The 24,764-nt window shown below is 47.2% G+C and overlaps 1 protein-coding gene across 1 annotated transcript in view; it reads right to left on the bottom strand.

The window, feature by feature from the left end:
• Positions 1–24,764, bottom strand: part of LOC140421262 (chitin synthase chs-1-like) — a 48,603-nt gene that overhangs the window by 8,129 nt on the left and 15,710 nt on the right. The window contains exons 3-6 of the mRNA XM_072505882.1: positions 11,074–11,138; positions 7,614–7,724; positions 6,791–7,008; positions 6,631–6,712 (exon numbers count right to left, since the gene is read on the bottom strand). Coding sequence (XP_072361983.1) covers positions 6,631–6,712; positions 6,791–7,008; positions 7,614–7,724; positions 11,074–11,138 — 476 coding nt within the window. The remainder of the gene's footprint in view (positions 1–6,630; positions 6,713–6,790; positions 7,009–7,613; positions 7,725–11,073; positions 11,139–24,764) is intronic.

Below are 24,764 nucleotides of genomic sequence, written 5' to 3' on the forward strand. Positions count from 1 at the left end.
TGGAAGGACAAATATGAATGCGGAATACAGGGTTAACGGTAGAGTTCTTGGCAATGTGGAGGAGCAGAGAGATCTTGGGGTCTATGTTCATACATCTTTGAAAGTTGCCACTCAAGTGGATAGAGCTGTGAAGAAGGCCTATGGTGTGCTCGCGTTCATTAACAGAGGGATTGAATTTAAGAGCCGTGAGGTGATGATGCAGCTGTACAAAACTTTGGTAAGGCCACATTTGGAGTACTGTGTACAGTTCTGGTCGCCTCATTTTAGGAAGGATGTGGAAGCTTTGGAAAAGGTGCAAAGAAGATTTACCAGGATGTTGCCTGGAATGGAGAGTAGGTCTTACGAGGAAAGGTTGAGGGTGCTAGGCCTTTTCTCATTAGAACGGAGAAGGATGAGGGGCGACTTGATAGAGGTTTATAAGATGATCAGGGGAATAGATAGAGTAGACAGTCAGAGACTTTTTCCCCGGGTGGAACAAACCATTACAAGGGGACACAAATTTAAGGTGAAAGGTGGAAGATATAGAAGGGATATCAGAGGTAGGTTCTTTACCCAGAGAGTAGTGGGGGCATGGAATGCACTGCCTGTGGAAGTAGTTGAGTCGGAAACATTAGGGACCTTCAAGCAGCTATTGGATAGGTACATGGATTACGGTAAAATGATATAGTGTAGATTTATTTGTTCTTAAGGGCAGCACGGTAACATTGTGGATAACACAATTGCTTCACAGCTCCAGGGTCCCAGGTTCGATTCCGGCTTGGATCACTGTCTGTGCGGAGTCTGCACATCCTCCCCGTGTGTGCGTGGGTTTCCTCCGGGTGCTCCGGTTTCCTCCCACAGTCCAAAGATGTGCAGGTTAGGTGGATTGGCCATGATAAATTGCCCTTAGTGTCCAAAATTGCCCTTGGTGTTGGGTGGAGGTGTTGAGTTTGGGTAGGGTGCTCTTTCCAAGAGCCGGTGCAGACTCAAGGGGCCGAATGGCCTCCTTCTGCACTGTAAATTCAATGATAATCTATGATTAATCTAGGACAAAGGTTCGGCACAACATCGTGGGCCGAAGGGCCTGTTCTGTGCTGTATTTTCTATGTTCTATGTTCAATTAAAACTGGAAGGAATGTGATGCCACATTTCTAACCATTAATTTTCCTTGTTCCTTGGTGTTAATTAACAATTAGAATGCCATGAAAACAATCTTTGACAGATAATCTACATTAATTACATGTGTAGGGACTTTAAATGACTTAAAATGGGTCCTTGCACCACTTCAGAGCTTTTCTAACTTTAGAGTGTAAGTACAGGAACTGCACATCTCTGAATACATTTTAGAGATGTGGCAGACTGAGGCAGGCAAAGAGATACATGTTGAACAGTATTTGGTGTTTCTACATGCGACTGCTCTTACTTGAAGCTGCTTTGACATTATCACTTTAATAAGTGAGTTCTATTAGTCACACCTTTAATTTGAAAGAAAATTATCAAAAAATAATGGTCGCACAGTGGTTAGCACTGTTGCTTCACAGCACCAGCGACCCGGGTTGATTCCCGGCATGGGACACTGTCTGTGCGGAGTCTGCACATTTTCCCCATGTCTGCGTGGGTTTCCTCCGGCTTCTCCGGTTTCTTCGCATAGTCCAAAGATGTGCAGGTTAGGTGGATTGGCCATGATAAATTGCCCCTTAGGTTAGGTGGGGGTACTGGGTTACGGGGATTACTGGAGGCATGGGCTTAAGTAGGATGCTCTTTCCAAGGGCTGATGCAGACTCGTTGGGCCGAATGGCCTCCTGCGCTGTAAATTCTATGATTCTTGCTATGGTAGTGACCTTGCAGAATAAAACTTGCTGCAACTTGTAAATAGTCAAAAAGATTTACACAGAGCCACTGCTTCATCTCAGTTCTACAATACCTTAAAGATTAAAAAGGGGTTAAAATTCTTTAGGTATAATGGGGGATTTTTCTGCATCTATATTTTCTATCCATTATAATAATGATTAAAGAATCAAGCCTACCTGGCCACCACAACCATGTGCTAACTAAATCCACAATGAATGACAAATCAATATAGGTTCCATATGCTACTTATGGTGAATTTGAAGATATAAAATTTTATGACACCCAGATTTTCCGGGAATAGTTGACCCTCTTACTTCAACATTTTTTCTTCATCATTAAAAATTCTTGCCCTACTAGTTATTGAAAATTTGACTTGAGAACATAGCATCTGTGATTTTGGTGAATAATGAGACCAATCGTCCCTTTCCTTAACCAAGGCATTTTTAGTATGGAGAACAAAACGACATGTTTCAAATGTGGCGAATTAAAGTCAATTCAAGAATAGAAAGAGGAAGAGAAATTTTAAAAATGAAATAAAGATTGCATTAAGAGTGAGAAGCAGAAAAAATTAGACAAAATTGTTAATACAATTTACTACTTGCAGAAATTAAATTCTATAGCTGCAATTTTTCTGTTTCTGGGCCAGAGAGGTTGGATATTTGGCATTTAAGAAGCATCAATACTATAATTAAAAAGACATTTACGCTGCACTGCACTACCCCTCACACAATGTGGTGCGTTTAATTCACAATTAATGTGCAGATGTAGAATTTTTTGGAAACTCATTGGAATGTTGAGAAGGAAGAGCTATCCTGAATTTTTGCACAGACAGAAAGGCTCTCCATCTTTGTGAAAATAGTGCTGGGTGGCCGAATCTTGTAGTTCCACCCCACTCCTTTCACAAGTTATGGAATCGGCATGGGTAGAACCTTGAACATGGAGGTTCACAGATGCAACTGTACAGTAATCATGGGTGACTTAGATCTACATGTAGATTGGGCAAATAAAATTAGTAACAATACTGCAGCAGATGAATTCCTGGAGTATGTACAAGATGGTGTTTTAGACCAGTATTTTGAGGAACCAAATAGGGAACATGTGTTATCCTAAGTATTATGTAATAAATATGGGTCAATTAATAATTCTGTTGTGCGGTGTCCTTGAGGGAACAGTGACCATAACTTGATAGAAGTCTTCATTAGGATGGTAAGTGAAGAGGTCCAATCTGAAACTAAGGTCCTAAATTTAGACAAAGAAGCTGCAAAGGTATGTGGTGTGTGTTGGCGAAGATGGATTGGAGAACTACATTAAATGGCATGATGGTGGATAGGCAATGGCTAATATTTAAGGACCAAATGTATACATTGCAACAGTTATACATTTCTCTGGTGCAAAAACGTAACAAGAAAAGCAGTTCAACCATGGCCTACAAACAGAATTAAGGATAGTATTAGAGCTAAAGAGGAATATATAAAGTTGCTAGAAAAAGTAGAAAACCTGTTGATTGAGAGAAGTTTGGTATTCAGCAAAGGAGGACAAAGAGATTAAGGGGGAGGAAATATGTATGAGAGTAAACCTGCAAGTAACATAAAAGTGGACTGTAAAGGTGTCCACAATTATATTTTAAAAAAAGATTAGTGAAGACAAATGTAGAGTCTGAAACAGGAGAATTTATAATAGAGAACAAGAAATGACAGAGCAATTAAACAATTACTTTAGTCTATTTCACAGAGGAATAAACAAGTAACTATCTAATAGTGTAATAATCTTTAATAGTGTCACAACTAGGCTATCGAGTGAGAAGGAGGAATTGAAGGAAATTATTACTGAAAAAGACTCTGCACGGACAGTGACTCAAGCGGGGAATCGAACCTGGGACTCTGGTGCTGTGAAGCAACAGTGCTAACCACTGTGCTACCGTGCCACCCTACACGACCTTGTAGGAGAAAATCTAACTTACTGGAATTGCTTGGAGAGATATGGGGCGAAATTCTCCCCCAACGGCGGGATGCCCGCCGACTGGCGCCAAAGCCGGCGCAAATCAGACGGGCATCGCGCCGGCAAAAAGGTGCGGAAGTCTCCGCATCTTTGGCGGCCTAGCCCCAGCATTGAGGGGCTAGGCCGACGCCGGAGGGATTTCCGCCCCGCCAGCTGGCGGAAATGGCGTTTGTTGCCCCGCCAGCTGGCGCGGAAATGCGGCGCATGCGCGGGAGCGTCAGCGGCCGCTGTCAGTTTCCCAGCGCATGCGCGGGAGCGTCAGCGGCCGCTGTCAGTTTCCCGCGCATGCGCAGTGGGGAGAGTCACTTCCGCCTCCGCCATGGTGGAGACCGTGGCGGAGGCGGAAGGGAAAGAGTGCCCCCACTGCACAGGCCCGCCCGCGGATCGGTGGGCCCCGATCGCGGGCCAGGCCACCGTGGGGGCACCCCCCGGGGTCAGATCGCCCCGCGCCCCCCCCAGGACCCCGGAGCCCGCCCACGCCGCCTGGTCCCGCCGGTAAATACCAGGTTTGATTTACGCCGGCGGGACAGGCAATTCCTGGGCGGGACTTCGGCCCATCCGGGCCGGAGAATCCAGCGGGGGGTCCCGCCAACCGGCGCGGCCGGATTCCCGCCCCCGCCCAATCTCCGGGAGCGGAGACTTCGGCGGGGGCGGGGGCGGGATTCACGGCGGCCAACGGCCATTCGCCAACCCGGCGGGGGGTCGGAGAATGACGCCCATGGTACCATTTTGAAGAAGTAAGATACCCTATTGAATATGGTCACAGGATACGTTTTGGAGAGGTCTGGTACCCTTTAGGAGAAGTGAAGTATGCTTTGAGATTGTTAAAAGTAGAGATGAATATACATTAAAAAGTGGATGAATGCATTGGAACTGTGAAACTCATGGACATGGTTAAGGACTTTAAATCTCCTGCCATTTCAATATTTGTAGAAAAAAATTATATATATTTTTTATAAACGTCATTGCTTCCTATTTCACCCTGTCTGTTGACAGAAGCCTGACTATTGCTATTATTGCTGCATAACTGAGTTCACTACCTATCACTATCACAGTAGGGTGCCTCTCAATTCATAATTCGATTGACAGTTTCACGTGCTTAGAGAGTTTTTGAAGTGGGATCACGATTATAAATGTTTGTTTTATAAAGTGGTAAAGGAAGTTAAATTTAGTGAATGGGTTTTGATCAATGAGAGCACGTTTTTAAACAAAGTGAATTCATCACTAAACACTCTGGAACTTTATTTAATCTGAGCATTTGTCCTGAGGTCTGACCATGGTGAACAATGGTGTGTTGACCTGGTGGGTGTAAAGGAAAGTGGTGCTAGGTGGAGGGCACTGATTGGCATTAAGTTGGCAAAGGGACCATAAAAGGCCGTGGAGCATGTGTAGAGAGTCACAGGAGAACATAGAAAGTATGAAGGGGCGTGGGGGTGAGTTGGTTGTATGGAATGGCATTGGTTGACAGGATGGAATGTGAGGAGTGAGAGAGTCTGAGGTTTCAGTGTGAGCGGGCTGTTATTTGTTTCACTATTTATTTTGAAGCTGGGCAAAGTGCCGGAATACCAAGGTGGGCATTTCTCACAGACCACCTTTGCACCCTGCAGCCGTTGTAGCTGCCTGCGACCTCTTTCCGGGGTGACAGCCACCAATCTCATAAAATCCGCCTGAAACGAAAATCCAAACTTCTGGGGCACATTTTCAGGAGTCAGGCTCAAGGTACCAGGAATTCTCCCAACTCTACACCCAATGCGAGAGGTGAAAATTCAGCTCACTTTATTTCCACGGCTGACAGCAGGATATTTATTTATTGTTACAAGTTGATGGACAATTGCACATTAATAAATGCGTCTGCTATAAACCTGGAATAATTTAGGCAGCTATTTCTGTGACCACGGGCGGGATTCTCCGACCCCCCGCCGGGTCGGAGAATCGCCAAGGGCTGGCCTGAATCCCGCCCCCACTGGTTGCCGAATTCTCCGGCACCGGATATTCGGCGGGGGTGGGAATCACGGCGCGCCGGTTGGCGGCCCCCTCCCCCCGGCGATTCTCCGGCCCGCGATGGGCCGAAGTCCCGCTGCTGGAATGCCTGTCCCGCCGGCGAGAATCAAACCACCTCTCTTACCGGCGGGACAAGGCGGCGCGGGCGGGCTCCGGGGTCCTGGCAGCCGGGATCGCGGGGCGATCTGGCTCCGGGAGGTGCCCCCACGGTGGCCTGGCCCGCGATCGGGGCCCACCGATCCGCGGGCGGGCCTGTGCTGTGGGGGCGCTCTTTCCCTTCCGCCTTCGCCATGGTCTCCACTATGGCTGAGGCGGAAGAGACCCCCTCCACTGCGCATGCGCGGGGTTGCCGTGAGCGGCCGCTGACGCTCCCGCGCATGCGCCGCACTGCAAAGTTATTTCCGCGGCAGCTGGCGGGGCACCAAAGGCCTTTCCCGCCAGCTGGCGGGGCGGAAATCAGTCCGGCGCGGGCCTAGCCCCTCAAGGTGAGGGCTCGGCCCCTCAAGATGCGGAGAATTCCGCACCTTTGGGGCGGCGCGATGCCGGACTGATTCGCGCCGGTTTTGGCGCCAGTCGGCGGACATCGCGCTGATTGCGGAGAATCCCGCCCCACGTTTGGGGTATCATGTCATGATGTACCGAAAAGACTAACAGATCCAATGGTTGAAGTGTGACATCAGGGAACTGTGACAGGAACTGTGCAAAGATGACAGGAAGTTGGTATTAAATGCAAGACTTTTAATTCATTATTGATAATTTGACTCCTTTCAATAAAATGTATGGTAAAATTATCAATCTTACCATTTGTTGATACTTTCCAAGACTCTGTTGTGGCTTTATTTCTGTTCCTTTATATGCTACGAAGTGGATTAATGTGGTAATCCTGCAAAATAAATAGAATTGTTACCATTTCCATAAGTGTATCCATTTCTCGTTAATAAAAAGATATTTTTATTAATACCTGTGGTACAACATGGCGAAGAACTGAATTGCCAATAGCCCAGCGAACGATATCAAGAAGAAAAAGCCCAGTGGTTCGATGGATAGATTTTCAGTTTCCGAATAGTTGCCGTTTGAGAGGAGTTTGGGGATCTTGATGTGTATATCTGGACCAATTGCTTGGAGAATAAATGTTGAAACGATCCAAAGAACATTAATAATGAAGAACAGAAAAGTGGCCTGAAAAGAATGGAAGGGTTTATTCAATATATGTCTTTATAATGTCCACAAAGGAAATATTCCCATTGAATACAATGTAATAAATACACATGTCTCAACAATATGCTTTCTTGTAGCCTTCTCCATGCGGGAACTAAAGTCAACCTAATTAATCAGTTCAAATGTTCAATGGGAGCTCTTAATTCACTTTCATCACTGAGAAAACAGGAACTGTATTTATTGAGATACACACCAACAGTGAATCTCCAATTCTCAGTCCTGCTGAGGCAGGTTTCACTCAGAGAATGAAGCCACACAAAATGTATCCTTTATCCCATTATCACATACATTTTGCTGTCTTTCAACTAGAAGGCATTTTACACAATGGTCAAGCATTGGCAAGATGATGTCGAACTAATGGCTGGGCCTTTATACTCAGGAAGCTAAACAGATCAGAGGAAAGTTGGCAATCCATTTCTAATGCTAAACCCCAAAATCTGCTGTCTTGTACCTTCTCTACCTCCTTTGTTCCCTCTTTCCACGTACACAAATAATTCAACCTGGTTCAACCTTTGGGATTGAACAAGTGACCAGATTCAGGACAGATACCTGTAAGGATCATTTACCTTGTTTCGGAGAGACTTCAGTTGCTTTTCTATCTCAGTCTGTCTGTCTTTATCTTCTTCAATTGGTTTAAGATACATGTTGATGAGGTCATTCCAGAATGGGATTTCCACCTGCAGATAGGAAATAGAGAACAATAAGGTCATTAAAAAGTTATATTCCGATTGTCTATCTGAGTGATATTTTATTTTAAATTGCAGGTGAATAACTACATACTACAGAACAGTATTCACATTACACATTGAGAAGAATACACCAGGCGGCACGGTAGCACAGTGGTTAGCATTGTCGCTTCACAGCTCCAGGGTCCCAGGCTCGATTCCCGGCTTGGGTCACTGTCTGTGCGGAGTCTGCATGGTCTGTGTGGGTTTCCTCCGGGAGCTCCAGTTTCCTCCCACAATCCAAAGACGTGCAGGTTAGGTGGATTGGCCATGCTAAATTGCCCTTAGTGTCCAGTGGGGTTGCTGGGTTACGGGTATTGGGCAGAGTTGTGGGCTTAAGTGGGGTGCTCTTTCCAATGGCCGGTGCAGGCTCGATGGGCCGAATGGCCTCCTTCTGCACTGTAAATTCTATGTTCTATGAATATCATTTATCGTAGCGTCATAGAGATTTACAACATGAAACAGGCCCTTCGGCCCAACTTGTCCATTCGCCCAGTTTTTACCACGAAGCTAGTCCCAATTGCCTGCATTTGGCCCATAACCCTCCAAACCCAGCTTTCCCATATAACTGTCTAAATGCTTTTTAAAAGATAAAATTGCACCTGCCTCTACCACTGCCCCTGGCAGCTCTTGCCAGACACTCAACACCTTGTGTGAATAAATTGCCCCTCTGGACCCTTTTGTATCTCTCCTCTCTTACCTTAAACATAGCCCTCTAGTTTTAGCCTCCCCTATCTTTGGGAAAAGATGTTGACTATCTACCTTATCTATGCCCCTCATTATTTTATAGACACCAATAAGATCATCCCTAAGCCTCCTACGCTCGAGGGAACAAAGTCGCAATCTGTCCAGCCTCTCCTCACTCAAACCATCAAGTCCCGATAGCTTCCCAGTAAATCTTTTCGGCACTCTTTCTAGTTCAATAATATCCTTTCTATAATAGGGTGACCAGAACTGTACACAGTATTCCAAGTGTGGCCTTACTAATGTCTTGTTCAACTTCAGTAAGGTGTCCCAACTCCTGTATTCAGTGTTCTGACCGGTGAAACCAAGCATGCCGAATGCCTTCTTCACCACCCTGTCCACCTGTGACTCCACTTTCAAGGAGCTATGAACTTGTACTCCTAAATCTCTTTGTTCTGTAACTCTCCCCAATTCCCTACTATTAACTGAGCAGGTACTGCCCTGATTTGATCCGCCAAAATACATCACCTTACAATTATCTAAATTAAACTCCATCTGCCATTCATCGGCCCACTGACCCAATTGATCAAGATCCCGTAGCAATCCTAGATAATCTTCTTCACTGGCCATTATGCCACCAATCTTGGTGTCATCTGCAAACTTACCAACCATGCCTCCTAAATTCTGATCCAAATCATTAATATAAGTAACAAATAACAGTGGACACAGCAATGATCCCTGAGGCACACCGTTGGTCACAGGCCTCCAGTTTGAAAAACAACCCTCTACAGCCACCCTTTGTCTTCTTTCGTCAAGCCAATTTTGTATCCAATTGGCTACCTCACCCTGGATCCCGTGAGATTTAACCTTATGCAACAACCTACTATGTGGTAATTTGTCAAAGGCTTTGCGAAAGTCCATGTAGACAACGTCAACTGCATTGCCCTCATCTATTTTCTTGGTTACCCCTTCAAAAAATGCAATCAAATTTATGAGACATGATTTTCCACTCACAAAGGCATGCTGACTGACCCTAATCAGTCCATGCCTCTCTAAATGCCTGCAGATCCTGTCTCTCAGAATCCCTTCCAGCATCTTACCCACCACATACGTTAGGCTCACCAGTCTGTAGTTCCCAGGCATTTCACTTTGGCGCTTCTTAAACAAAGGCAGAACATTTGCTACCCTCTAATTTTCAGGGACCTCACCTGTGGCTGTCGACGATTCAAATATCTCTGCAAGGGGACCCACAATTTTCTCCCTCGCCTCCCACAACGTCCTGGGATACATTTCATCAGATCCTGGGGATTTATCTACCTTGATGCGCTTTAAGAATTCCAGCACCTCCTTCTCTGTAATATGTACACTCCTTAAGACATCACTACTTATTTCCCCAAGTTCCCTAACATCCATGCCTTTCTCAACAGTAAATACCAATGAGAAATATTCATTTAGGATCTCACCCATCTCTTGTGGCTCCACACATAGATGACCTTGTAGATCCTTAAGAGGCCCTATTCTCTCCCTTGTTGCTCTTTTGCCCTTTATGTTTTTGTAGAAGCTGTTTGGATTCTCCTTTGCCTTATTTGCCAAAGCCATCTCATGTCCCCTTTTTGACCTCCTGATTTCTCTCTTACGTTACTCCGACAGCCTCTATACTCTTCAAGGGATCCACTTGATCCCAGCTGCCTATGCATGTCATATGCTTCTTTTTTATTTTTGACCAGGGCCTCAATATCTTGAGTCATCCAGGGTTCCCTACTTCTACTAACCTTGCCCTTCACTCCAAAAGGAATGTGCTTACCCTGAACCCTGCTTAACACACTTTTGAAAGCCTCCCACTTACCAGCCGTCCCTTTGCCTGCCAACAGACTTCCCCCAATCAACTGTTGAGAGTTCCTGTTTAATACCATCAAAATTGGCCTTGCCCCAATTTAGAATTTTAACTTGTGGACCAGCCTATCATTCTCTATAGCTATCATAAAACTAATGGAATTATGGTCACTGGTCCCAAAGTGATTCCTCACTCATACTTCTGTTACCTGCCCTTCCTTATTTCCCAAGAGGACATCAGATTTTCCCCCTCTCTAGTCGGACCATCCACATATTGAATCAGAAATTCCTCCTGAATACATTCAACAAATTTCTCTCCATCCAAGCTCCTAATACGATGGCTGTCCCAGTCAATGTTGGGAAAGTTAAAGTCCCCAACTATTACCACCCTATTTTTCTTGCAGCTATCTGTAATCTCCTTACATATTTGCTCCTCAATTTACCACTGACTATTTGGAGCATATAGTGCAATCCTATCACAGTGATCTCTCCCTTCTTATTTTTCAGTTCCATATAGACTCAGTGGGCGAACCCTCGGATATATTCCCTCTCAGTACCTCCGTGATATTCTCCCGAATCAAAAACGCAACTCCCCCTCCTCTCTTACCTCCTGTTCTATCTTTCAAATAGCATCTGTACCCTGGGACATTGAGTTGCCAGTCCTGCCCCTCCCTTAGTCATGTTTCAGTAATAGCTATAATATCCCAGTCCCATGTACCCATCCATGCCCTGAGTTCATCTGCCTTGCCTCAGGCCTCTTGCATTGAAATTAGCAGTAACTTACTTCATCAAGCTCTTCTTCAGCAAGCACTATGTGGAGTGACTGCTCCTGCAAGTTGCTTATCCAATCTACACAATGAAAGCATAAGGGAAAAGTCATTCTCAGAATCACTGCAATCAGGTCAGTTAAGCAACACCATATCCTTAATTTTGACCATTAAACTGCAGATGACCCAAAACTCTGAACATACAACATAAATCACGTCAATCTCTGTGGTGCCATCTTTTGAACAGATCAAAAAACAGAGACAATTTGCATTTATATTGCATCTTTCATGTTCTCAGGATTTTCATAAGAGTGGCAAAGTCTACAAAGCATTTTTTGTGCAATTGCAATAGAGGAGAAGCTGCCAATGAATGCACACAGCAAAGTCTGACGAACAGCAGTGAGGTAAATAATCAGCGAATCCATCTTTTGTGAGGTAGTTAAAGGATAAGGGGCGGGCTTCTCTAATCCCATGGCAGAGTGTTCACACCGCTCCAGCTGCTGATCCTGGCATGAACTGGGTGCCGCGGGATCTGGGCATGCGCAGTGACACTGGTGTCAACGCGTGCATGCGCACAGTGCCCTCCTTCAACGTGCCGGCCCCGACGCAACATGGCACAGGACTACAGGGGCCGGCGCAGAAGAAACGAGACCCCCAGCCTGAGAGGCCAGGCACATCGGAGACCTCCCCGGGGTCGGACCCTCCTCCCCCCCCCCCCATAGGCTGCCCCCCGACCCTTCCACGGTGAGTTCCCGCCGGCTGACAGCAGGTGTGGGACTTGGCATTTTAACGACTGGCGCTCGGCCCACCCCGGGCCAAGAATCAGAGGGCTGGCTGCGTAGAGTGGCCCCCGACCGTCGCTGCACCAACCACGCCGGCACCAGCGGAAAATCACGTGCCGGCGTCGGGCTGGCGTGGCGCGATTCGCGCCGGTCGCGGAGATTCTCCGGCCCGGCCCAGGGCTGAGAGCATCCCGCCCAGTATCTCACAAGACCATTAGAAATAGGTTCAGTGCATTTTGTGGTTGATCTTGTGGCTTATTCGTCTTTCTTACAGATTCTCTAGCAGTGCTGATTTCGCTGCTCCATCATGATGACTAACCCGTTATGCTATATTTCCCCCAAGTATGTCAACTTTTTTAGTAACAATGTTTAATTATTTATCATACCCATTTACATTATATTTACAATATACCCCCACCCCCACCCCCAAAGTCCGCAATTCACAGATTAAAGCTTTAGCGGTGTTTTAACAACTTGCCCTGATCTTGATCTTGTCACTGTTGCACAGGAGTGATGGGCTTGAACCGGTTAATTGGCTAGGCCACCATTCTGCAAGGTGATTGATGCAGTCATTGGATCAGCATCCCAGAGGTTGTGATAATCAAACTTTGTTCCTGCCACCTCTAATAAGATGACAGGATTTCCAATTCTCCTGAATATGCCAAATGCAGTTTTGTTGAGGTAGATATATGATTGTTCTTTTTGTTTAAAGACTGTGTTTTCTGACTCTCAATCGTGAAATGAGACTTTCTGATCTGATACGATGCTAAAGTCATCACTGTATGCCTGGAATTACACCAGTTCTTCTGTTTTTGCCCATTGGCTGTTCTCCATATTCCTCATTCTTTTATGGTCATCTGATGTAACATTCAATTTTAAGTTTGTTTCACCAAAGGAATTTGTGTGTTCAGCCATCGGAATCAGAAGACATAATTTGCCTTTGAAATTCCCAAGTGACCCCTATGAATTGCATGAAGAAACGGCCCTCGTTGCCATGAGTGTTACCAGTCTATGGTTTAATTTTAATTCATCCAGCACTGTTAGATGTTTTTTTATTCATGATACTTTTGTAAGAGATGGTCGTTTGGACTATATTTTGACTATCCATTTTGGCAAAATGTTCACACACCACTGGAGGAATTCCCCGTTGCCTGACGCCAATATCGTAATCGGCGATCGGGCAGAGAACGACTCCGACGCCCAAATTGGGGGCGGCGCAGGTTTGATGCCGGTCAGCTATGCTCCGACGCCTTGGAAATGGCATAATCGCGTTGCACGGTGCATGCCGTTTCAACGGCATTGGCACATCATCAGCTGGCCCTCCCACGATGCTCCGCTCCCAATGGGCCAAGTTCCCAATGTAGCCATGTAAAATGGTCACCTACAAAGGACCATGGGAATTGTGGTCAATTTGGGACACAGACTCTGTGTATTGCGCGAAGAAATCAGACTTGGCTGAAACTTGTATCTTTTAAGAGTCGATCACCATTTCCCCCAGGACAATAGAGTTTGAATCAAGGAGTTACAACAGTAGCAGACTACCCGGCGCCACCCCCCCTTATTTGGAAAGACCTACATGCCTGGGACAATGATAGCTAGGACCTGCCCAGCTATCGAGGTATCCACCCCCTAATTGGCTGAGATCGATGAGGGTGATCGAAAACCCTATCGATCCATTGGACCTGGAGTAAGGGCACCCAAAAGGGCACGAAAGAGACGAAGGATAAAAAGCCCTGCTCGCTAGAGATCTGTCTCTTTTGGGACCGGCCCGTGTGCAACCAACTGCAGCAGAACAACCAAGTTCAAGGACCCTTTCCTGAAGGACGAGCCCAGCTGAGACGAACCCAACAACTTCCAAACAGACCACATGGACCCGGATAAAGGCCTTATCTTGCACAGTGCCAGTCACTCGAAGTTAAGTAAAGATCATCTTAGTCGATAGGTGTAGTTTATGACGGAGCCGCGTGTGTTATTGCATAGAGATACAAGTCTTGTGTTATTAATAAACTGTGTTTTTGAGCTAACATATTGGTTGTGTGGTCACTTGGTCGATATAAGAAACAGCTTGTGGTTCACCCCAAAGTAAAGAAGGCAACAGGATAGTATGTTGCCTCCCTGGTGCAAGGGTCAAGGATGTCTTGGAGCGGCTGCAGGACATTCTGGGGGGAGGGAGGGGGGGGGGGGAGGGGGGTGAACAGCCAGCTGTCGTGCAAATAGGCACCAACGATATAGGTAAAAAATGGGACGAGGTCCTATAAGCTGAATTCAGGGAGTTAGGAGTTAAACTAAAAAGTAGGACCTCAAAGGTAGTAATCTCAGGATTGCTACCAGTGCCACGAGCTAGTCAGAGTAGGAATGTCAGGATAGATTGGATGAGTGCGTGGCTCAAGAGATGGTGCAAGAGGGAGGGATTCAAATTCCTGGGGCATTGGAACTGGTTCTGGGGGAGGTGGTACCAGTACAAACCGGACGGTCTGCACCTGGGCAGGACTGGAACCGATGTCCTGGGGGGGGGGGGGGGGTTTGCTAGAGCTGTTGGGGAGGGTTTAAACTAATGTGGCAGGGGGATGGGAACCGATGCAGGAAGCTGGAAGGTAGTAAAACAGGGACAGAAACAAAAGGCAGTAAGGGGGAAAGTGTAAGACAGAGAAGCCATAGTCAAAAATCAAAAAGGGCGACAGTACAAGGTACAGCGACTGAGGGGAGCTCAGTGAATAGGCCCAGTAATGCTAAAAGGAATAAAACAGGAAGTAAAAACATTAATGGTAAGCGACGCGGCAGGTTGTTACATGAAGATATGGGTTCAACGACAAGGAAAATTAGGAGAAAAGTTAAGAGGAAATATAACTTAGGAGATTCAAAACAGAGGTAAAAAAAAGCCAACATAAGTGTACTTTACCTGAATACTCGTAGTATTCGGAATAAGGTAAATGAGTTCATGGCACAAATCATGGTGAATAACTATGATTTAGTGGCTATTACTGAAACATGGTTAAAGGATGGTCACGACTGGGAGTTAACTATCCGAGGGTATCAAACTATTCGGAAGGACAGAGTAGATGGTAAGGGAAGTGGTGTAGCTCTGTTATTTAAGGATGACATCCGGGCAACAGTAAGGGATGACATCAGTGCTATGGAGGATAAGGTTGAATCCATTTGGGTGGAAATCAGGAATAGTAAGGCGAAAAAGTCACTGATAGGAGTAGTCCATAGGCCACCAAATAGTAACATTATGGTGGGGCGGGCAATAAACAAAGAAATAACGGATGCATGTAGAAATGGTACAGCAGTTATCATGGGGGATTTTAATCTACATGTCGATTGGTTTAACCAGGTTAGTCAAGGCAGCCTTGAGGAGGAGTTTATAGAATGTATACGCGATAGTTTCCTAGAACAATATGTAATGGAACCTACGAGGGAACAAGCGGTCCTAGATCTGGTCCTGTGTAATGAGACAGGATTGATTCATGATCTCATAGTTCGGGATCCTCTCGGAAGGAGCGATCACAATATGGTGGAATTTAAAATACAGATGGGGGTGCGAAGGTAAAATCAAACATTAGTGTTTTGTGCTTAAACAAAGGAGATTACAATGGGATGAGAGAAGAACTAGCTAAGGTAGACTGGGAGCAAAGACTTTATGGTGAAACAGTTGAGGAACAGTGGAGAATCTTCCAAGCGATTTTTCACAGTGCTCAGCAAAGGTTCAGACCAACAAAAAGGAAGGACGGTAGAAAGAGGGAAAATCGACCGTGAATATCTAAGGAAATAAGGGAGAGAATCAAATTGAAGAAAAAAGCATACAAAGTGGCAAAGATTAGTGGAGACTAGAGGACTGGGAAATCTTTAGGGGGCAACAGAAAGCTACTAAAAAAGCTATAAAGAAGAGTAAGATAGATTATGAGAGTAAACTTGCTCAGAATATAAAAACAGATAGTAAAAGCTTCTACAAATATATAAAACAAAAAAGACTGGCCAAGGTAAATATTGGTCCTTTAGAGGATGAGAAGGGAGATTTAGTAATGGGAGATGAGGAAATGGCTGAGGAACTGAACAGGTTTTTTGGGTCGGTCCTCACAGTGGAAGACACAAATAACATGCCAGTGACTGATAGAAATGAGGCTATGACAGGTGAGGACGTTGAGAGGATTGTTATCACTAAGGAGGTAGTGATGGGCAAGCTAATAGGACTAAAGGTAGACAAGTCTCCTGGCCCTAATGGAATGTATCCCAGAGTGCTAAAAGAGATGGCTAGGGAAATTGCAAATGCACTAGTGTTAATTTACCAAAATTCACTAGATTCTGGGGTTGTCCCTGCGGATTGGAAATTAGCAAACGTGACACCACTGTTTAAAAAAGGAGGTAGGCAGAAAGTGGGTAATTATAGGCCAGTGAACTTAACTTCGGTAGTAGGGAAGATGCTGGAATCTATCAAGGAAGAAATAGCGAGGCACCTGGATGGAAATTGTCCCATTGGGCAGACGCAGCATGGGTTCATAAAGGGCAGGTCGTGCCTAACTAATTTAGTGGAATGTTTTGAGGACATTACCAGTGCGGTAGGTAACGGGGAGCCAATGGATGTGGTATATCTGGATTTTCAGAAAGCCTTTGACAAGGTGCCACACAAAACGTTGCTGCATAAGATAAAGATGCATGGCATTAAGGGTAAAGTGGTAGCATGGATAGAGGATTGGTTAATTAAATAGAAAGCAAAGAGTGGGGATTAATGGGTGTTTCTCTGGTTGGCAATCAGTAGATGGTGGTGTCCCTCAGGGATCAGTGTTGGGCCCACAATTGTTCACAATTTACATAGATGATTTGGAGTTGGGGACCAAGGGCAATGTGTCCAAGTTTGCAGATGACACTAAGATGAATGGTAAAGCAAAAAGTGCAGAGGATACTGGAAGTCTGCAGAGGGATTTGGATAGGTTAAGTGAATGGGCTAGGGTCTGGCAGATGGAATACAATGTTGACAAATGTGAGTTTATCCATTTTGGTAGGAATAACAGCAAAAGGGATTATTATTTAAATGATAAAATATTAAAATATGCTGCTGTGCAGAGAGACCTGGGTGTGCTAGTACATGAGTCGCAAAAATTTGGTTTACAGGTGCGACAGGTGATTAAGAAAGCAAGTGGAATTTTGTCCTTCATTGCTAGAGGGATGGAGTTTAAGACTAGGGAGGCTATGCTGCAATTGTATAAGGTGTTAGTGAGGCCACACCTGGAGTATTGTGTTCAGTTTTAGTCTCCTTACTTGAGAAAGGACGTACTGGCTCTGGAGGGTGTGCAGAGGAGATTCACTAGGTTAATCCCTCGCTGAAGGGGTTGGATTACGAGGAGAGGTTGAGTAGACTGGGACTGTACTCGTTGGAATTTAGAAGGATGAGGGGGGATCTTATAGAAACATATAAGATTATGAAGGGAATAGATAGGATAGATGTGGGCAGGTTGTTTCCATTGACGGGTGAAAGCAGAATTAGGGGGCATAGCCTCAAAATAAGGGGAAGTAGATTTAGGACTGAGTTTAGGAGGAACTTCTTCACCCAAAGGGTTGTGAATCTATGGAATTCCTTGCCCAGTGAAGCAGTAGAGGCTCCTTCATTAAATGTTTTTAAGATAAAGATAGATAGTTTTTTTAAGAATAAAGGGATTAAGGGTTATGGGGTTCGGGCTGGAAAGTGGAGCTGAGTCCACAAAGATCAGCCATGATCTCATTGAATGGCGGAGCAGGCTCGAGGGGCCAGGTGGCCTACTCCTCCTAGTTCTTATGTTCTTAACACCAACCGCCCGGGACATGTGCAGTCTCAGTGGTCGGGAACCCGGCGTGCCGCTGCAGACTGTGTCCAGCGCGCCACACTAAGCCGGGATCCGTGTTGCTGGACGAGGGCTTCCGCGAGGGCTGGGGGTGCTGGTAGGGGGTGGCCAGAAATGGCCTGTGGGGTCACGGATGGCGGGTTGGGTCCGCGCACGGCCGATGCCATGTCGTACGGCACAACCGCTGCAGGTCGTCAGCCGTGTGCATGCGCAGCCCGGGACCTGGCCGTTTTTGGTGCGGGATCTGGGAGTTTCGCCCGCATCTGCTCGCCCCTCGCTGGTCCTGGAATCGGTGACGGGTCGGCACTGATCTTTTTCATCATAAACCTCCCACAAATTCTCTGTTCGAACCGGCACTTAGCCGCTGAAACGGAGAATCCAGACCCGCATGTTCCGTTCGTGCTTTCCTGATTTCTTGCAGTTTTTGTTTTGAGGGACTGATGAGGAGTTCATTATGACTGATGAGAATGTTTCCACCTCTGAAATAAACATTAATCTTGGGTTAGTGTGATCAACTGTAGCTCTTAGAATACTGCCATGGCATTTTTGGCATCAAGCTGAAAGTTCAAGTTGAACATCCCACCTGAAGGACCATTCTTCAGACAATGATGCACTCCCTCAGTCCTGCACTTGGTAAGATACCAAGCCAGACCACAACGTTTGTTACGATACGCCAAACAATTTTTCATTTGTAAGACTGTGAGGACAGAGTCCTCCACCCCCTGAGTGATGACTGACCAACAGGCATATTTTATGTTAAAACAAACTTTAATCATAGAATTTATCATAGAATTTACAGTGCAGAAGGAGGCCATTCGGCCCATCGAGTCTGCACCGGCTCTTGGAAAGAGCACCCTACCCAAGGTCAACACCTCCACCCTATCCCCATAACCCAGTAACCCCACCCAACACTCAGGGCAATTTTGGACACTAAGGGCAATTTATCATGGCCAATCCACCTAACCTAATTTAATTACGGAATTAACCACATTAACAACAAAGACTGGAGCATCAGCCTAGTTTGTGTGCTCAATTAATGTTTAGATTGAAACTATCGGCCAGATTCTCCGTTCCGGAGACTTTTTTATTTTTATAATTATTACTACTATTATTAAGTGTTGATGCCGGGGCAGGGTTCGTGCAGATCTACGGCAGCAAAACTGGCACCAGACATTGACTAAATCAACGACCGTTAAGGGGCTAGCACCGGCGCCACATGGAACACAATCGATTCCAATGAGAAACATCACGGGTCCGTGATTGACGCTCAGGAGGCTGACAAGCTGCAGTCGCATATACACACCGCACGCCCCATGCACAATAATCCCAGCCAACAAGCTGGTAGCAAGACACATGGCCCCAGATTCACCGACGCGCAACAGGAGACCCGGCTGAACGCCGCGGAGGAGAGGCTGAGAGGGAGGAAAGAGGCTGCCAGCCGCCACTGTTCGCCGGACTTGGACGCAGGTGGCAGGGATGGTTCGCACTATGAGTAATACCGTCTGGACTGGCCAGCAATGCCGCAACTGCAGGACTTCCTCAGGGCGGCCAGGGTGAGTAGGCAGCACTGCCCCTGGCACCAACCCCGTCCCGCACACCCATATCCCCACCCCCACCCCACCTGGGGGTTGGCCAATCCCCCATCCAGGGGTTGATTGATCCCCCACCCTGCACAATTTAGTGATAGGGGCTGGGGCACGAATCTGTGTATATGTTTTCACACAAAACACCTGTCACAATGCCTTGGTACTCCGTCAGAAGGGTGTGAGGGGTGGGCTAGTCTAGGCTGGCCGCAGAGGAGGCATGTTTGGGGTGCGGAGGGGGAATTGGCGGATGTTGGGGGTAGGCTTGGCCCAGGGACCGTGGTTCAGCCAGTGCTCACAGTCAGGTGTCCTACCCCCATCGTCCCCACTTCCGATTACCTAGGGATTCGATGGGACCATGTGATGGAATGGCCAGCACGCATGCAGGAATCACCCAGGTGGGCATTAGGAAATGCTTCCGTGGGCAGGAGTCGACACCGGAGCTCACCCCAGAGCTGATTGTCATCATCCTCCATTCCATGGATCATACCCGCTGTTATTGCCAATTCTGAGCCTTCACGCCGTAGTGGGGCAGTTAGGTATCATGGAGGGGATTCCAGGCGGATGGAAGGTGCGCATTGTGCGTCCCCCCGTGCCTGCCGGGGCCCCTTGCCCTGCCCATCTTCACGCACCCTGCATCTTCCTCATCGACCGAGTACTGGCATTCATCCTCCCCGTCCAGCACATCGCCCGTCTGCCACACTATATCATGGAGGACACAGCAGGCCATGGCGATGTGGATAATCCACCCAGCGCTATACTGTAGGGCCCCTACAGAGCGGTCCAGGCACCTGAACCTTATCTTCAGGATGCTAATGATGCCCCTGGTTGTCACATGGCGCCACATGCGGCGGGTCTCCACGCGGTCCGTAGCCTCCAGATAGGTGTCATCAGCCACGACTGCAGCGAATAACCCCTGTCACCCAGACATCAACCTCCCAGCTAGGAGTGCGTCTCAGAGAGGCCAGGAAACGTCGAGATTGCCAAGCACAATGCCCTGGTATCAGGTGCAGAAGTGCATGATGTGCATCACATGTTCACACACCAGCTGCACCTTCATTGAGTGGAACCCCTTTTTGTTTGTGTGGAGCATCCTGTCATCTACTGGTGCTCGGAGGGCGACATGCATCCCGTTGATCCTAGACCCAGGGCGTCTCGACGATGGCGGCGAACCCGCTACCCGGATATCCTGCTGAGCTCAATCCACATTGAAAATGTGTATTGCGCCAGCTGGGCATTTTGGGGCTCCTTGACAGTCTGGATGCACCCGTGCATTGAGCTCTGAGAGATTCTGGACAGGTCCCTACTTGGCACCTGGAATGAGCCCGGACGTAAAGGTTCAAGGCGACCATCACCTTTACGGCCACCGAGAGTGGGTGTCCTCCCCCATTCCCCGTGCCAGGTACGCCAATATCCAGCAGATATGTCACATTGTCCCCCTGCCGGAGCCTTTGACGGCATGTCCAGTCCGGCAGGTCCTGGAATGACAGGCACATCCGGTACACGTGAAGCCTCTTGCGGCACATTATTTGCATCCCCTCCTCCTCTTCGACTTTTTGGATGGCCGGCTCTCCATCCTGCTGCCTCCTGTTCCTCTGGGGCAGGCTCCGCTGCTGCAGCTTCCTCCTTCACGTGCAGTGCCAGCTCATGCGGCACCGTGGAGCCTCTGGTCCTTGTAATGTTCTTGTCACATGGCCTGATTTATAGAACATAGACATAGAAAAATACAGCACAGAACAGGCCCTTCGGCCCACGATGTTATGCCGAACCTTTGTCCTAGATTAATCATAGATTATCATTGAATTTACAGTGATGAAGGAGGCCATTCGTCCCATTGAGTCTGCACCGGCTCTTGGAAAGAGCACCCTACCCAAAGTCAACACCTCCACCCAACACTAAGGGCAATTTTGGACACTAAGGGCAATTTATCATGGCCAATCCACCTAACCTGCACATCTTTGGACTGTGGGAGGAAACCGGAGCACCCAGAAGAAACCCACGCAGACACGGGGAGGATGTGCAGACTCCGCACAGACAGTGACCCAGCGTGGAATCGAACCTGGGACCCTGGAGCTGTGAAGCAATTGTGCTATCCACAATGCTACCGTGCTGCCCTTAAGAACAAATAAATCTACACTATATCATTTTACCGTAATCCATGTACCTATCCAATAGCTGCTTGAAGGTCCCTAATGTTTCCGACTCAACTACTTCCACAGGCAGTGCATTCCATGCCCCCATTACTCTCTGGGTAAAGAACCTACCTCTGACATCCCCCCATTCACCTTAAAGAACACTTGTAACTAAAGCTGGAAATGATTTTTTAACATTATCTCTGGGTAAACTATATACAAAACAGATGAATAACAGTATGATCATGCACAAGCAATCTCTTTCTCCAGCCCCTTCCAGCCAGTCTGAGGGGTCACCTGACTCTAACATTTACTTATATACTAATGAGACTCCTAGTGGTCAGTCGGTGAATTACAACACCACCATGCAATCACCACAACCCTGGTACCAATCCCTGCTTCCAGGGGTACCGTCGGCTAGCACTGCCCTTGCCAGTGGTATGTTCTGTGCCCCCCCTCCGGCGCCCTTTGTAGGGGCTACTCTAGGCATTGCCCTTGGGCGGTCTGTATGATGCCACACTGGCGGGTGGCGGCTGGTCGGGGGGGAATGGTATGGGTGGGGTGCGAGAGTGGTGGGTTGGAGGAGGGGGTGCTGGGGTGGAGAGTGGAGGTTGGGGAGCGAGGGTGGAGGCACCTATACCACTGGTGGCACTCTGCAGAACCAAGGGCCAAGGTGGGTGGTCAGTGGGGTGTGCAGCAGGATGGCGATCCGTGCCTGGACACCACCCCAGACCCGTGGGGTTCGCCCCGGCCCCAAGGCATTCCCCCCTCACCCCCACACCCTCGGCCTGAGCAGAGACCCCCCCCCCCCCACCCCTCTCCCACCCCAGCCAGTATCAGGATTGGCAGTCCGTGTCCTACCTCCTCTCTCTCCCTCATCAGCCACAGTGCCTGTTTCCTGATTTTTAAAAGCAGTAGTGAACCTCTTCATAGGGAATTCCCCCCCACTGGAGATGGAGCATCGTGGAGGCCCCGGAGAATACCGGGTCAGGCCAGCTAATAATATGCAAATGGCGTCTACTGTACGTGTGGTGTGGAACACATTGGCATTGCTGTTGAGGCACCGGAGAATTGCAATTTGGTGTGAATCCGATGCCCGCCACGATTTCGGTGTCAAAACCGATTCTCTGCCCAATCGCTTTTCTCGATTTCGGTGTCAGCCAATGGAGAATCCTGTCCTCTATTTTTCTGCTTCATGGTTGCCACTGATCCCCTGCGTAGCACCCGTATTTTACAACAAATCCTGGTAACAATTCACATTCTCACCTCACCATCCACAACACTTTGCAGGTTTAGAAACCCCAAAATAACCCAATCACGAGATGCATTGCAGGAACACACCCATGTGTGGAGAAGATATTCCCTAACACCCTATCACAGTCTCATCCATCACCTTAGATAGCTCCTTGACCACTACCATCTAGAAGGACAAGGCAGCAGATGCATGGGTCAAAATCCTGGAACTCCCTCCATAACAACGTTGTGGGGTACCAAAAGCACATTCAAGAAGGTTCAAGAAGGCAGCTCACCACTACGTTAGGGCTGGGCAATGAATCCTGACCTAGCCAGAAATGCCCACATCCCTTAAAAGAATAAAACAATTAGAGTAATAAAGCAAGAAATCCTGTGATCTTTTAGATCTGCACTCTGTGCAAATTCATTTGGCCTTTTATATTACTGGATTGTCACTTTTAATATTTTTTATTATCTAACTGCTTCTAAAGAATGTTTTAATTTCAATTAACCTCCATACAGCACCCTCGTACCTCCAAATCTGTAGATTATATCACATCACTTTTTATTCTATTTGCTTTTTCAACCTTACTAAAATTCTCAACTATTGGTACAGTCATCAGTTTTGGTCAATGGCACACATGAAACATCAGTGTTGTAAGATGTTGTAAGGATTCAATTCAGTAGGTCTCACAAAGAGGTTCGGAGCTTTGTGAGGTGGAAAATTAACTGTTTATTGGTAAGACAACTATATAGCTATGTAAAATGTACAGCCCAGACAATGCAGTCACTCATGATTTCTACAATGTTATGTTCAAACCATACTGTTCCAGTCATGTGACACTTTATATCACACTGTGGGCAGTACTGTTTGTCAGTGCCAGTCCCAAATTAACCCTTTCAATGCCAAACACCCTTATACTGTAATCAGTCATCTATTCTGTTGCAAAATGCTGAATGATGTAATGTGTATTTCCAGCATTTCTGTCACTTGTGCTAAAATATAAAGAGCGTGAGTCTTGTTTCTATGGAGCGTAAGTCTTGTCTCTAATCATTCAAATTATTATCTGTCCTTCAAGAACAAAACGGAGAACAAGGGGGTTAAACTTTAAAATTGGAGCTCGGCCACTCGGAGAGAGACTAGGAAGCACACCTTCAACACTCTCTCAAAACGTTTTTGAGAACTTCCGGTGGCGACCATAGAGTGAACGGTCGCACATTTAGCAGTTCCCGTTCTTAGTGGTCTTTTAACGGCTTTTAAGCTGGATTTCCGTGCGAATTTTTCAACAGATGTGGATAAAAGTGAGAGAGGAAGACGACCCCAAGTTTATGGAGTTGCGCCCAAGAAACAATCGTAAAAGAAGAAATCAAAAGTTGGTTGGAAGTGAAGTTCAGAGTTTGGTGGATGCAATGGCAGAGAAGCAAATTTCGACCAAGCCAGCTCACTGGACGATGGATCAGTGGTTTAAATACTTGGATGAGAAGTTCGCCCGGCATCGTAAGGAGTGTGCAGAGGACCTGACCCGGGCGGTGGCCTCGATTAAGGAGGTGGTCAACCGGGTGGAGGAGAAAGTGACGACCCAGGGACAGGCGATCCAAGAGTTGCAGGAGCTGGTGGCAGAACAAGAGGGCAGTCCACTGCGATGGCAATGGAAATTAATATCTTACAGGATCGGCAGAAACGGCTGTTGGAGAAGGTGCGGAACCTGGAGAATCGTTCTCGCAGGCAGAATATCCGGATCATCGGTCTGCCAGAGGGAAAAGAGGGATCGGATGCCGGTGCGTATGTGAAATGAAAATCATTTATTGCCACAAGTAGGCTTCAAATGAAGTTACTGTGAAAAGAACCTAGTCGCCACATTCCGGCGCCTGTTCGGGGAGGCTGGTATGGGAATTGAACCTGCGCTGCTGGCCTTGTTCTGCTTTACAAGCCAGTTATTTAGCCCACTGTGCTAAACCAGACCCTGTGGGGAAGATGCTGGAGAAGATGCTCGGGGAAGATGCGTTCGACAGGCCGTTCGAGGTGGACCGGGCTCACAGGGTGCTCATGCGTAAGCCCCAGGGTCGTGAGCCCCCGAGAGCGATGGTGGTGAGGCTGCATCGGTTCCTGGACAAGGAACGCATTATGAGGTGGACCAGGCAGACAAAACGGTTCATATGGG

Source organism: Scyliorhinus torazame, chromosome 1 (assembly GCF_047496885.1).
Source record: "Scyliorhinus torazame isolate Kashiwa2021f chromosome 1, sScyTor2.1, whole genome shotgun sequence".
Taxonomy (NCBI): domain Eukaryota; kingdom Metazoa; phylum Chordata; class Chondrichthyes; order Carcharhiniformes; family Scyliorhinidae; genus Scyliorhinus; species Scyliorhinus torazame.